At 40.5% G+C, this 13,211-nt stretch overlaps 2 protein-coding genes across 5 annotated transcripts; one reads left to right on the top strand and one right to left on the bottom strand.

Moving 5' to 3' along the window:
- Positions 1 to 5,692: 5,692 nt before the first annotated feature.
- LOC124315947 (46 kDa FK506-binding nuclear protein-like) lies at positions 5,693 to 6,303 on the bottom strand. Its single transcript, XM_046781699.1, has 2 exons — positions 6,136 to 6,303; positions 5,693 to 6,055 (listed from the first exon to the last, which is right to left on the bottom strand). The coding sequence occupies exons 1-2, from the start codon at positions 6,173 to 6,175 to the stop codon at positions 5,703 to 5,705; spliced, it is 393 nt and encodes a 130-aa protein (XP_046637655.1). The 5' UTR covers positions 6,176 to 6,303; the 3' UTR covers positions 5,693 to 5,702.
- A 71-nt stretch (positions 6,304 to 6,374) lies between these two features.
- LOC124315874 (aminopeptidase N-like) lies at positions 6,375 to 13,044 on the top strand. 4 transcript variants are annotated; one of them, XM_046781595.1, is made up of 19 exons: positions 6,375 to 6,501; positions 8,663 to 9,128; positions 9,200 to 9,420; positions 9,528 to 9,683; positions 9,768 to 9,935; positions 10,016 to 10,159; positions 10,218 to 10,337; positions 10,399 to 10,462; positions 10,527 to 10,683; positions 10,752 to 10,833; positions 10,908 to 11,029; positions 11,134 to 11,192; positions 11,250 to 11,448; positions 11,507 to 11,781; positions 11,852 to 12,042; positions 12,104 to 12,274; positions 12,357 to 12,500; positions 12,604 to 12,682; positions 12,745 to 13,044. In XM_046781595.1, the coding sequence occupies exons 2-19, from the start codon at positions 8,730 to 8,732 to the stop codon at positions 12,907 to 12,909; spliced, it is 2,916 nt and encodes a 971-aa protein (XP_046637551.1). In that variant the 5' UTR covers positions 6,375 to 6,501; positions 8,663 to 8,729; the 3' UTR covers positions 12,910 to 13,044. The 4 variants fall into 4 exon arrangements, with proteins under 4 accessions (XP_046637551.1, XP_046637547.1, XP_046637549.1 ...); XM_046781593.1 differs by lacking the exon at positions 6,375 to 6,501 and adding an exon at positions 7,954 to 8,298; XM_046781592.1 differs by lacking the exon at positions 6,375 to 6,501 and adding an exon at positions 7,954 to 8,338.
- The last annotated feature ends 167 nt before the right edge of the window (positions 13,045 to 13,211 follow it).

The raw sequence follows: 13,211 nt of genomic DNA, 5'->3' as shown, positions 1-13,211 counted from the left end.
GGCCTGACTGCGACCACATCACGTTTTGTTTCGATTGCTTCTGGACGTGCTGGCCACATATAAAGACAGCATGCCCTGCATGCAAAGGAGAAGTCACCACCATCAAGGCAGAGCGTACACTAAACGGCGATTACAATGGCTTTCCTATCGTAAAGATCGATTTTGATGAGACTTTATTGAAAGAAGAAATCAATTACATCATCAACTGCATCATTGGCTACGTGCTCAATTGTACCACTTGTTTTTGCTGTTTTTTATGTATCAACCTGGCAGAGGCAATAATAAACTGAAAATGTTATTAGCCTACGGCCTACCACATACAGACCACATAATAATAATAAGATGGATCAATCGTCAATGAATACACAGATTTCTGTTCACAATTACATTTCACATTTTCTTTAATTTTCTGACCCGATTCTACAATTGACTCGTAAAACCGTTTGAAGATAAAGTTCCACGACTAACGCTCGCATCATTTCGTATAAATCATTTGATTCATAATCATATTTTAATAATAAATAAGGCGAATAATTTTTGCCTGCGTACCATTTCTTAAGTTATAAACGAAATGAAGGGCATTTTGGTGAAGGTTTTACTGTATTTTAATTTCTTGATTATTAGAATTTGTGTGTAAACAAACAATAGGTCTCTGTAGTAATTAATACCCATTACAACAGCGTGCTAGAGAGTAATCTCATATAACCCGACAAATGGATTGTTAACGTTTGGTAGCGATAAAGCTAGAGATATAGAGAAACACAAAAAACATGTTTATTGGATCGTCGGCTTTGAACCATTTAGTGCCGGTGTTTGGTGTTAGTCTTTGTTGTGTCAATCTGTGTCATCTGTTTAACGATTGTTAAACCGAAACAAATCGAAAGCAGACGACACAAAGTAATGCGCAATCAAAAACGGCGCCTTGTTGGTTGTGTTTTGAATCAATACCTGACAAGCAGACGCAGGTGCCGTTGACGGGGTCGCAATGGGTATCGTTCTTGCAAGTGCAGACGTTTCGACAGCCCAAACCAAATATGTGTAGGTTGGACACAGGGCCTCGAGCACGTTTAGCCGTCCCAGCCGGCCTTACAAATGCATTCACCAGTCCACGGATGGCACCTTATAAGAAAAAAAAAAAAAAAAAGAGAAAAGTGAATTTTCAGACGAAAAAAATCAAGAAAAAGATGAAAACACAAATAACAAAACAATCAAAAAAGAATAGAAATACTCGAGACAGACAATAAAAAGCAAACTTACAATTCAGTATTGTTTGTTTGGCACGGACAGATCTGAGTGCATCCAGGGCCGTAAAGCTTCCTATAACTGGTAAAAAAAAAAACGCACTATCAAAGGTCATCAAACTTAAACCTGATTTAACAATGACGAAATAAAAAAAAATAAAAATGTCGTTACCAGATTCTTGTCCAGACAAGATTTGATCATATTCCTAATGCTAGCGATTGTCTGGACTTGTTTGATCTGTTTCGTCATACCCATTAAAGATACACAAGCAGACATGAAGAACAAACCAATTAAAGTTACATGCAACGATGACAAAATTAACTACCCGATTGTAGCCTATACAGAAGCGCTCGCTCGCAAATTGAAATGTTTACACATGTAACGTGTCAAATGTTTGCCAGCATGTTATTAACCTTCATATTGAAAATAATAAGCCGATCAGAAAAGAAATCAATCATACGTTATTTCGGTTATTTCTTTAGATGCTATGGATTTTTATCGTTAATTACTGGATCAGTTTTTGTATGGCTATGGGTGGACAACGGCCCCACTGAAACGTTGGCTCCCAACTTCCTAGCAGCCTGCAAACCTCATGGGTTTGATCTCCTTTGCAGTCCCGACAGCCATCCTGAAGATTGGAACCAGGTTGTTTGGGTGACATGTACAACGCCTCCTGAAATGTGGATTCCAGCCCTATCCAATGCGCTGCCCCCTTGGGCTGCAATACAAGCTTACATGACATTTGCATTGGTAATTCATAACATTTACAACTGGAAGTGGAAGGGGCTGGCAATTAAATTTATTAATATGCTTTTCTCTTTGCTCTCAATTTTATTCTTCGGGTCAATTGTATTCAACCTCATCACAGATAATTTTGTAAATTTCGACAAAGAATTTGTTTCCGGCTACCTAAAATGCTTCGTTGTAGCTTGTGTGTGGTTAGCAGTGGATAGTTTTTGGCAGAAAACTAAAAAAGAACCAAAACTTCCACGTTACTGGAATGACACCACACCCCAAGGTGGCCAAATTCAAACTAACGTGACACCTTCGTTGCACGAACCTCCTGCGGCAACAGAATCAACAACGCGAGATACTACGGAAAATGTATATCAAACCATTTACCCGGTTCTGCCGCCGGAATATGAATATCCCCCCAGTTACGGAGCCTCGGTCACCGCCCGATACTAAACGTTTGAGACGGGACAGCTACTATCCATTTGTCATTAAAAACATGTTATTGTCTGGATTAAAATGCATGACGATCGAATTCAATAAAATAAATTTCAAACTGTTCATTTCATTTGTTATTTCGAAATTATTTAAATGAAACTTAGTATCATAAGTTCGACTTAATATCAATTATTCTTATTTCTTTTTTGTGTGTTTGAACAGTTTATCAAGTTCCGGAATGAACAACTCGAGTCGGTACAGAGTGTGACTCAAACCGTCCAGCAATCTTTGGATGTAATCGCTTGTAACATTAACTGGATTACGTTCCGTCGTCAAAACGTTGTCGACCGGCTCCAGCGTCAAGATTAGACATCCTTACAGTTTATGACGATCCTATAGACAACAATGCAAGATCAAATAATAATTATTGGGTCCTCATATTTGTTTTGTTATTTGCATCGGTTATGAAAGAAATTTAATAGATTTGGGTTTTAAACTTTGACATTTGTGTTAAAAAACTTTGACATTCGGCTTTCGCGAAAATACGCCCATTATTCACAAATTCATATCCTGACAGATGGATTCTTGGTGTGAGTGGTGGGTTCATAGGATGAGCCACCCCATCAGGGTAAAGTACTGCAGTATAAAGGGTTAGTTCTTGTCCAACACGAAAGTGTACGTCTAGGTCGGCTTCGGGCTTCAACATTTTTGTACTATCGTATCTCTGAAGATTGCATAAGATGATCCCTTTTTTATCATCACAGTCCACTATAAGACTTGCTACACTGGATTGAGTTCTTTCTGGCGATGAGAAATCAATTTCGCTTTGGAAATGTGGAAAGACCGTTCGACAGTGAAGGAATATGTGTTACACGGATGGATAACCATACCTTGGTAGAAGAATCCTAAAAATAAGTATAAACGCGCATGCAGTCGTAAATGTTTTGGTCACTTACTCCAGAATGACTTTTCTTTATGACCATTTGTCATTTTGATGGGAAATTCTCAAGGCTACAGAAATTAATTTGAAAAACGGATTGTTTCAAGAAATTATGTTGAAACGCCCTGCCGGGCTGCCCCTGCCTTATTAAGATTGTGCTACTGCTTGGTAGTTGATAATCGGCTGCAATAGTACCGCATTCCCGATGTTGCCTGATATTAATCAACCTCCCGCAATACCGAAAATTCTTCTCAGAATCACTTCCTACTTATTAAAAATTAATACGCACCGTTAATTTTACCATCTTGAAGAAAGTGTGGATTAGAAATTGAGCCTTTATTTAAAATTGTATTTGTGTTTCAGTTAACAGTGAACTACGTTAATTTATACGTATTTTAGCGTCGTTAACCCGCTAACTTTTCTAATTTTCTTTGATTTCCCGAACCGATTATACAAGGACTTGTAGCATAAAACCGTTTGAAGATGAAGTTCCACGATCCGTCTGCGTCTGTCGCTCCTCTTTTCTTCCTTATTGACTTATGCTGATCATTCGATCCCTTTACTACTTCCTTTTCGTTCCCATTAACTGTGATTTTTTTTTACTGTTGCAAAAAAAAACTTAAAAATAACGAGACATATTGTAATTTTAATGGCGTCGGCTATTGCGAACGAGTGGGTTTTTTCCTTGCAACCGTGAGGGGAAAACCCTTGGTTGAATCGTTAAAAAAAACAAATTCTAGCGGCTAAATTCTTAACCATAATATTTGTTGGTTGCGCAACATTGGTCCACGCAGCATAACATTCCGTCCTTTACCTGGTAGAACTGTAGTCTTTTTTTCCATTAAGATTTTTTATTTGTTTTAAATTGGATGTGATTAATATTGAATAATATGCGTAAAACAACTAGTTAACTGAAAAATCATCACTTGCTAATTGCTTTTTGAGATTTTGATCGTAAATTACGAAAAATCAGACGATGGAGGGTTTGCTCATCATGCAGCGCAACACAACGTCTATATTAAGGGAACAGCGAGGTGACGTAAATAACACGATATCTTGAAGCATTTTCATCTAAAAACGAAAATGATTCAAATAAGTACTTTCACATTGCTTGTGATGAAGATTTTGATTTCGATTATCGCCGGAGTCTTTTGGCACGGGCTCTACGAAATTGTCTACGAATTTTCTTGGATCGGCTCAATGGCCTACATTCTTGCTTTAATGACTCTTGGTCTGACTTTCATTTTCATTCCACTTAGTCGTCCAGTAATTCGATCTGTGTTTGACGCCTACAGTTGGATTTTTGACTTTTATTTCCCAATCATTACATCTATAACTTGCCTGACGTCTTTGTTACTAAGGTTGAATATCGTCGAAGGAATAACGTGGTCTCTAAAAAGTCCTTACCATATTCACGTTTGGTTCGTCTGCCTTCTCATAAACGAAAACTGCTTCAAAAAGATTAAATCGTATTACATGAACAGAAATTTAAATCAAGAAGCGAAAGAGAAAAACGCGATCATTTTCGACGACGGAGTATGCTCTATATGCCTGGGTCCCCATGTCAACGCGTCGCGACCTCGCTGTGGCCACACTTATTGCTACAGTTGCCTCTGGAATTGGATTCAGCTCAAATCATCCTGTCCTTTATGTAAGGAACCAACAACCGCTTCCGCTATAACATCGGAGCAGAAACCAAAAGATGACTTCCCATTCAATTCCCCTTTGTTTAATTTCAATATTGACGAGGATGAACAACTACACCAAGAACTTCTTGAGATTGGGAACAGCATTAATGTCTATACGCACAAATTGTTCTCAACTTTGGTTTTCTGCCTTTGCTGTTTAGCACCGTTTCTTGTGTTGGATTTACACACTTTTCAGGATTTGCACAAATTGGCCTCAACTTTGGTTTTCTGCTTTTTCTGTGTTGTAGTCCCCAATGTGTTTGATTTTCTGCAACCCGCCACAGGGAATTAACGAAAAACCACATCACATAAAAAAATTGGATCAATCGTTGCCGAAAAATGAATAAACAGATTAATGTTCAAAAATATTTCACAATTTTCTTTAATTTTCTGAACCAATTCTACAATGACTCGTAAAACCGTTTGAAGATAAAGTTCCTTGATTGACGCTCGAATCATTTGGTAAATAATTTGATTCATAATCAGATTTTAATAATACATAAGGCGAATAATTTTTGCCTGTGTACCCTTTCTTACTATAAACGAAATGAAATGCATTTTGGTAAAGGTTTTAAGTTGTATTTTAATTTCTTGATTATTAGAATTTGTGTGTAAACAAACAATAGGTCTCTGTAGTAATTAATACCCATTACAGCAGCGTGCTAGAGAGTAATCTCATAACCCGACAAATGGATTGTTAACGTTTGGTAGAGATTATTAGTGGACTCGTCGGGGTGAAGTTTGGCGGAATAAAGTGTGATTTCCTGCCCAGTTTGAAAGTGTACGTCTAGGTCAGCTTCTGGCCTCAGCATTTTCTTGGTTTCTTGATTGCCAAGATTGCAAAGGATGATTCCCTTTTGATCCCCACAGTCCACCACTAGACTTGTCATGGCGGAATGAAGGTAAACCCCGTAATTATCGCGAGGGCGTGACGAGAAATCAATAACAGCTTTGGAAATGTGGAAAGACCGTTCAACAGTGAACGAATACTTGTTCTTCGGTTTGATGACCATACCTTGGGGCAAGAATTTAATTAAGGAAACGCGCAAAGTCATATAAAAGTCGATAAAAGTTTTGTTTTTAAAAATCACTTACTCCAAAATGACTTTGGAGAACAAGTGTTAATGCACGACATTTTGATGGGGAGATGTTAGGGTTTTAGACAACGAGGTTGTTAAACTGAAAGCGCCAAGAAATGCCGTTAAGACTGTACTCAACTGCTGTACTGCGCTCCGATGAGACGACGAGTGACCATAAAAATTGAGATGCGCGTCGTATTATAGGGAAATCAACGTCGATAAGATGAGAGAAAAGCGAGACAAACAAGGTCGGTCTAGGTCATTACAATTAATAACAGTTGATTTCCACGTAAAAGTGGAGGAATGAAAGGTTGAAAATCCAAGATTTGTGCAACGCGACTGTAAGCATTAATGCGGACCGCTGCTGTGTTCAACAGAATAGGTGAGCAAATTTTACCTGGTTTAGCTTTAAAAATATTTAACCGTATTTAGCCTATACTCTGCAGTTTGAGGTGAAACATTCTTTCGCCGACCGTTTTCTGTTGCTGAATCGATAATTATTGTTTGCGCTAGATATTTCTGTCACTCTAAACGACTGGTGGATTAAAGACACAATAATAGAAAGTATCAAATTCTATAGCGACAACTTCTTTGAAGAAACCCCTTATTTATTTTTCAAAGGTAATATGATTTTGTTGTTTAAAAAGGAATGAGAGTTGGTGGAGGGGGGGGGGCGGATGCCTTTTCCTTTTGCATTTTCTAGGAATAAAAAGGTATACTTTATGGCTTTATGAGCTGTCTAGAAGGAATGTTCAATGGATAGGCAAGTAAGGTTTTAAAGTATTTTAAAATTCAGCTGCTGAACTCGACAGGTAGTGACAATAAACACGGAGATATTGATTTAGAGGGAGAAATTGTAAATTTAGTCAAAGACATTCTCAGAGAAAATGTCAAGTGAAACTATCATTGAAACATGTCAGGGATATAACTAGGGTCTCGTCCTTGAATTTACCTTGAATTTACCGAAATAAACGTTCCATCCTGTTTACCTGAGGAGGTTTTCACTGCGCCTAGTACGACTCACGCTTAATTGGAAGTTGAATGGCCGTAGTCTGACAGTCAGAAACCGCACCCAGATCGTGACAACGATGCCTCCCAAATTTGGCAAAAGTTTGGCTTGTTTGAACTCGGGAAAACAGGAAAACGACGATCTGTCTTATAAGTTAAACTATAGGAGCCAATGCAAATAGCGTTGACGTCCATCGATTGAGAAAATAATTTGACAAGACAGCTGGCTGGTCACGTCTCCATCCAACCATTATAAAGATTGCGTAAGAATAATAAAACGCAATCACGGTCCAAGAATTTGTTTTGGATCGTCCGCCAACTGATGGAAAGGCGATATCACCGATGAAAAACTATCCGAATGAGTTGCAAAAGAACAGTGACCAAATGTGGAGAGGCGCCTGACTCGAATTCTCCTTATTTATACATATTCACGATTATTCATCACAGCTGCTGAAACCTGACCAAAGTTAATTAGAAAGTCAAATACGTTTAATTAGAAAATTTCGCGGAATGGATTGAGTGTTGCTCCCGTTTTTTAATGCAACTGCTCAGACATTCAGCACGTCACTTGTTGAGTTATTAATGGCAGTGCGATTCATCAACGACAGTCTGAGAAGCTTTTGTTTTTCCCCTTGGGCCGTTATAGCCTGCTGTGAGTGTATACGATGGGAACGTTTTCATCGAACTGGGCGGGCCCAAACTTGGAGATTCAAATGGAACTAGCGATGAGGCAAGTCTTAAAGAGAAAGAAAGAACCCAATGTCTCTTTTCCAGCACTATATATACGCTGTATAACCTGTAACTCAAGTTTTAGTCGCCCAAAGGCACTTTTGTACTACCAGAAGACACACACACGGAACCGCAAAGAGTTGGGTCCGGTCCGAGTTGCCCACTAGTTGAATCGGTTTCCAAGCCAGCACACAGTGCAGCTAGCAGCCAATGGTGTATTGGTACACAGTTTCTACCAAAACATCCGCCAGTGTGGAACTATACACGGCCATAATATAGACGTGATTTAATAACCCTCTCACTTTTGTTTTTCAAATTGCTCTTGTTCATTTCTTATTATTCTGGCTGCTGGGCAACCAACAATTCTATTTATTCAATCTCGCGGGGTCCTTGGCATCACCGACGGCCTTCAAAACTTGTGGAAATTCACCTCGACAGTCAGGTGTGTAAACACTACACAGCAATCACAGTTGCTAGGAAACGTGAGTATCTCCTTGAATTCAAAAGTGTCGAACGTGCGAGGAATTTCTCCGTCGTGACCCTTGTGCTTATCGTCTGGTCGTAAATCAGTCCCATGATTTGCCAAATTTGAACAAAAAAAAATTAAATCAAAAAAGAAAACTGGAAATATTGTGTACAGAGAAATAAAGAAAGAGAAGCTGGTGACTTTTCCTTTTCTTCTTGCCAGTCCACTTTCTTATTGTTTCGAGTCGCACAAAACCTTGGATGGAAGAAGAGAAAAAAGCAGAAAGACGTGACGCTGCTGCTGCAACAGTTGTAGTTTTCACTTTCGTGCGTGATTGCAGGCGTGCTGCTGCCACACCGGGACGACGACGACAACGTTTGGAGACTATTGACGTGAACGACGAAGCGATGTCTGATGGTGGTCCTCGCTTGACTGTGACCAAATGTCGAGCCCTGGCAGTCATCCTCTTCTTCGTCGGCTGTGTGATGGCCGTTGGTCTTTCCGTCTACTTTCTTGCCCGCCCTCATTACCCGACGGCCAACAGCTGTTCAACGGCGCCCACCAAGAGGCAGCCGCTTTCTCAATCGTTCCTCGGGGCTGGCGCTTTATCTCAGCTCGTACAAAACGTCACCAGACTACCCCGCACCGTTTTGCCTCGCCATTATGACGTCCGTCTATTGCCCATCTTGGAAAAGGGCAACTTTACCGTGCTGGGCCGAGTGTCTATCGACGTCCAATGTTTGCAATCGACCGACCGCATAGTTCTCCACAGTTCAGACATTAAAGTTGATCTCAAATCTGTACAGGTATTATAATTCCGCGACCACATCTTTTGGCGATTAAATTCTATAATGATGACATTTTCTTTTGTCGATAGGTAATTGAACGTGGAGCGAACAAGACGCTTTCAATCGAGCGGATCGATTACGAAACAATGGCGGAATTCCTCGTCATCCGCTTAAATGTCGGCCAGCAGCAGGGTAAAGCCAATCTTACCAAAGGAAGCAACTACACGGTGTCGATGAATTTCGTGGCCAATCTAACAGAGACGTCGGCTGGATTCTTCCGCTCTGTTTACATGGAAGATGGCGTGGAGAGGTGAGCGCCTTTTTTCAAATTTGTGTGACAGATGTTATTCCAACAAGATCAGCCGTGCGTCCGTGACCTCATCTAGTTGATGCATGTGTCTACTTGGATTTATTCAGGTACATGGCCGTGTCCCAGATGGAGCCAACGGACGCCAGACGAGTTTTCCCATGCTTCGACGAGCCCAACATGAAGGCTATTTTTACTGTCACTCTCGGACGTCATCGCGACATGATGGCCCTGTCCAACATGCCGTTGATCAACACAACTCAAATGTACATACAGTATTAATCCAAGTGGAGAGAAATTCCAAATGAAACCATAAACAACTTTCTTGTTTTTATTGGACGCTTTTATAGTGACGGAATGGACGATTTCTATTGGGATCATTTTGCTCCATCCTTGCTAATGTCAACTTATCTCGTGGCGTTCGCGGTGGCCAATTTCACCAAAATCGAGGCCGATGTCGCCCACGGAAAATGGAAATTCAACATCTATGTCCGTACGTCAGCCATCAGCCAAGCTCAGTAGAAAAACTAGAAACCAAATCCGTTTTGACATTTGGCATCGATGATTATATACATTTCTCCTTCATTGCGAAAATTAGGTACGCCAAAGTCATAGGACCCAAGACACAGGCCTTTTATGAGGATTATTTCCAAGTGCCATTTCCTTTGCCTAAGCAAGACTTGATGGCCATACCTAGCGCATTCGTTGGAGCCATGGAGAACTGGGGCCTATTGACTTTCGGGTATTCAATTTCCATTGAGCATAATCGACTATACTTATTTGATATTTGGGTTTTTTAGAGAGTCCGTTCTATTATATGATGAGGATGTGTCGTCATTGGACGATCGTCAAACCGTGGTTGAATTGGTAACTCACGAATTAGCACACCAGTGGTTCGGGAACTTGGTTACGATGGACTGGTAAGACTATATAGCGTATTAAAGAAAAATTGCGTCATATTTATCCGCTTGATTTTTAAAGGTGGACAGAGTTGTGGTTAAAGGAGGGGTTCACTTCTTATGTTGAATGCCTTGGAGCGGATTTTGTAAGTTATCACATTGAAATGTAGAAGTGAATTTATTAAATTACGATTGTGAATAAATTAATAGGTGGATCCTAGTCTTGAGAGGCTTCAGCAGTTTGTGACTAGTGGACTCCAAACAGTCATGAGACTGGACGCGCTAGAATCAAGTCATCCAATCAGCGTACTAGTCAATCATCCCGATGAAATTGGCGAATTATTTGATGACATCTCGTACAAAAAAGGTGTTGAATTATTGCCGAATACAAAATAAGGGCATTAATTAAAAACGGTCCGATTGACAAATGCGCAGGAGCCGCCATAACTCGTATGCTGGCCAGTTTCATCGGCGACAAGTCCTTCAGAGATGGACTCACAAACTACTTGAGAATACAGTAAAAAACGAGACGCCAATAACGAACGTTACCAACGATTTGCTTTACACAGTATTTCTTCTCATATTGTCAAGTCAATACGGCAATGCGGTGCAAGACGATCTGTGGAACGCGTTCGACAAACAAGCCAAAGTCGACCAGGTTTTCCTGCCCACCAAAGTCGAAACGATTATGGACGCTTGGACGGCCAAGATGGGTTAGCGCTAAGCTCTGCAATAATTGATTTTACTACCTTACCTTAATAAGACTGATTTAAATTAAATTTAAAACTAAACGAGCGTTTGACACTATTATAATTAGGTTTTCCGGTAATAACAGTTCAGCGGGACTACAAGAGTCGCAACATTTTAGTTACTCAGGTAGATTTTCGCTCGTTTTTAACTTCACTTTATTAATTTATTTTTACACCTTTACAGAAACGATTCTTGATTCGAAAATCCAATTCATCTACAGCCGATACGACCGTTTACCTTTGGTGGGTCCCCCTTACCTACACGACTGATTTCCAAACAATTTGGTCCACTTGGTTGGCGGATAATCAAACTTCAAAAAATTTAACGTTGGAATTTGAAGTAGAGGACAATCAGTGGATCATCTTTAATGTTGACGAAACTGGTAAGTTCAGATTTCTGGATTCTGGATCTAAAAAATTACTAATCTATAATGTGAACAGGCTATTATCGGGTCAATTACGACGCGCACAATTGGAAGTTGATTGGCCAACAACTGATGACGAATCACACGGCCATTTCAGTCATCAATCGAGCTCAAATTATGAACGACGCGCTCAACTTGGCGAGAGCTGGCCTGTTGGATTACGAAACGCCACTCAATTTGACGGAATACCTGGAACGAGAAGAGGAATTTCTGCCGTGGGAATCGACGCTGACTGCGCTATCTTATCTCAATTCAATGATGCAGCGGACACCAGGCTACGGCCTTCTCAAGGTGAACAGCAAGAAATCCAATCATTTAATTGACACCCAGCATCAATCAGTGTGACCTTTTCTTTCTCCAGAATTACGTCATGAAGATTTTGATGCCACTTTACAATTCCTTGGGATTCGTGCACAGATCAACCGATTCCCACTTGACGGGCAAACTGCGTCGCAAAGTTGTCGAGCGTTGTTGTTTTATGGGCCACAAGGACTGCGTCACAAAGGCTATCCAGTCTTACAGTCAATGGATGGCTGATCCTGGAAACACCACGTAATAATTACGTCGTCGCATCTTTAATTCTGCCAATTCATTTAGATTTTGTTTTCTACAGGATCGTTCCTTCCGTCCTGAAAGGAGTTGTCGCTTGCACGGCAATCCGACACGGTGGCGAACTGGAATGGAATTTTGCTTTCAAACGCTTCCGGCAAAGCAATGTGGCCAGTGAGAAAGCCACACTTCTTTCTTCGTTGACTTGCACCCAAGAGTCCTGGATTTTGGCTCGGTTGGTTTTGCCGATTTCTAATCTAAATTTAATATGTTATCTGCCATTATACACATTTCGTGATTGCGTGGGGTATATTTAGATTGCTGGAAATGTGCCTGAATCCGGCTGTGGGATTCCGCACGCAAGACGCTCTCGACGTAATCAAGACGCTGGCCGAAAATCCGATTGGTCGCTTCATGACTTTCAATTTCGTGCGTGAAAAATGGACGGAAATGACGAAAATGTAAGACGAGCCAATTTTATTCCCCTCCCCGCGGGCAATCAAATCCAATACGACAGCCGGAATCCCATTACTATAATGTTGTTTTTTTTCTTTCTCCGTGTAGTTTCAATTCGATCCACAGTTTGGCCCACGTCTTTGAATCGGTGACGAAATCGTTCAACACCGACATGGAATTGAAAGAGGTGAGTTCTAAAAACAGAAATATTTAACGGTCCGTACCTGACGATTATGGCTTCATTTTTAGCTGTCAGATTTCGTCGGAAAGAACAAGGAACTGCTGGTCAACGCCATGACACGTTCCACTCAACAGTCCATCGATCGGGTTAGAAGTAATGTGAGCTGGATGAGACTAAACTATCGGCAGGTAGTCAACTGGCTCCAGCAAAACAATCCTGCCACCTCTCAGTAAAGTATAGTACCTGATCAGCTGTTTCCCATTTCTCAACGCAATAAAACACAATACATGTTGTGACGTGTGGGATGGCGTGAGATTGTTGACACAGCTGCACGGAATGATTCATAAAATAAATGTTGAAAAAACAAACATGTGGTTCCGGCATTATTAATGTATCTATAGCTACTCATCAACGACGCGGGATTGCCGCTCTCAAAGTTATTTTCGAAAATACTGTTCAGTCCGTTAGTCGTTCATTTGTTGCAGTGTCAACAGATTTGTTAATCGCTGCACGTCATGTGACCTTGTTCCATATT

This window comes from Daphnia pulicaria, chromosome 11 (genome assembly GCF_021234035.1).
Source record: "Daphnia pulicaria isolate SC F1-1A chromosome 11, SC_F0-13Bv2, whole genome shotgun sequence".
NCBI classification, from domain to species: Eukaryota; Metazoa; Arthropoda; class Branchiopoda; order Diplostraca; family Daphniidae; genus Daphnia; species Daphnia pulicaria.
Note: the sequence above shows the minus strand (reverse complement) of the source record. Positions and strands in the feature narration are given on the sequence as shown.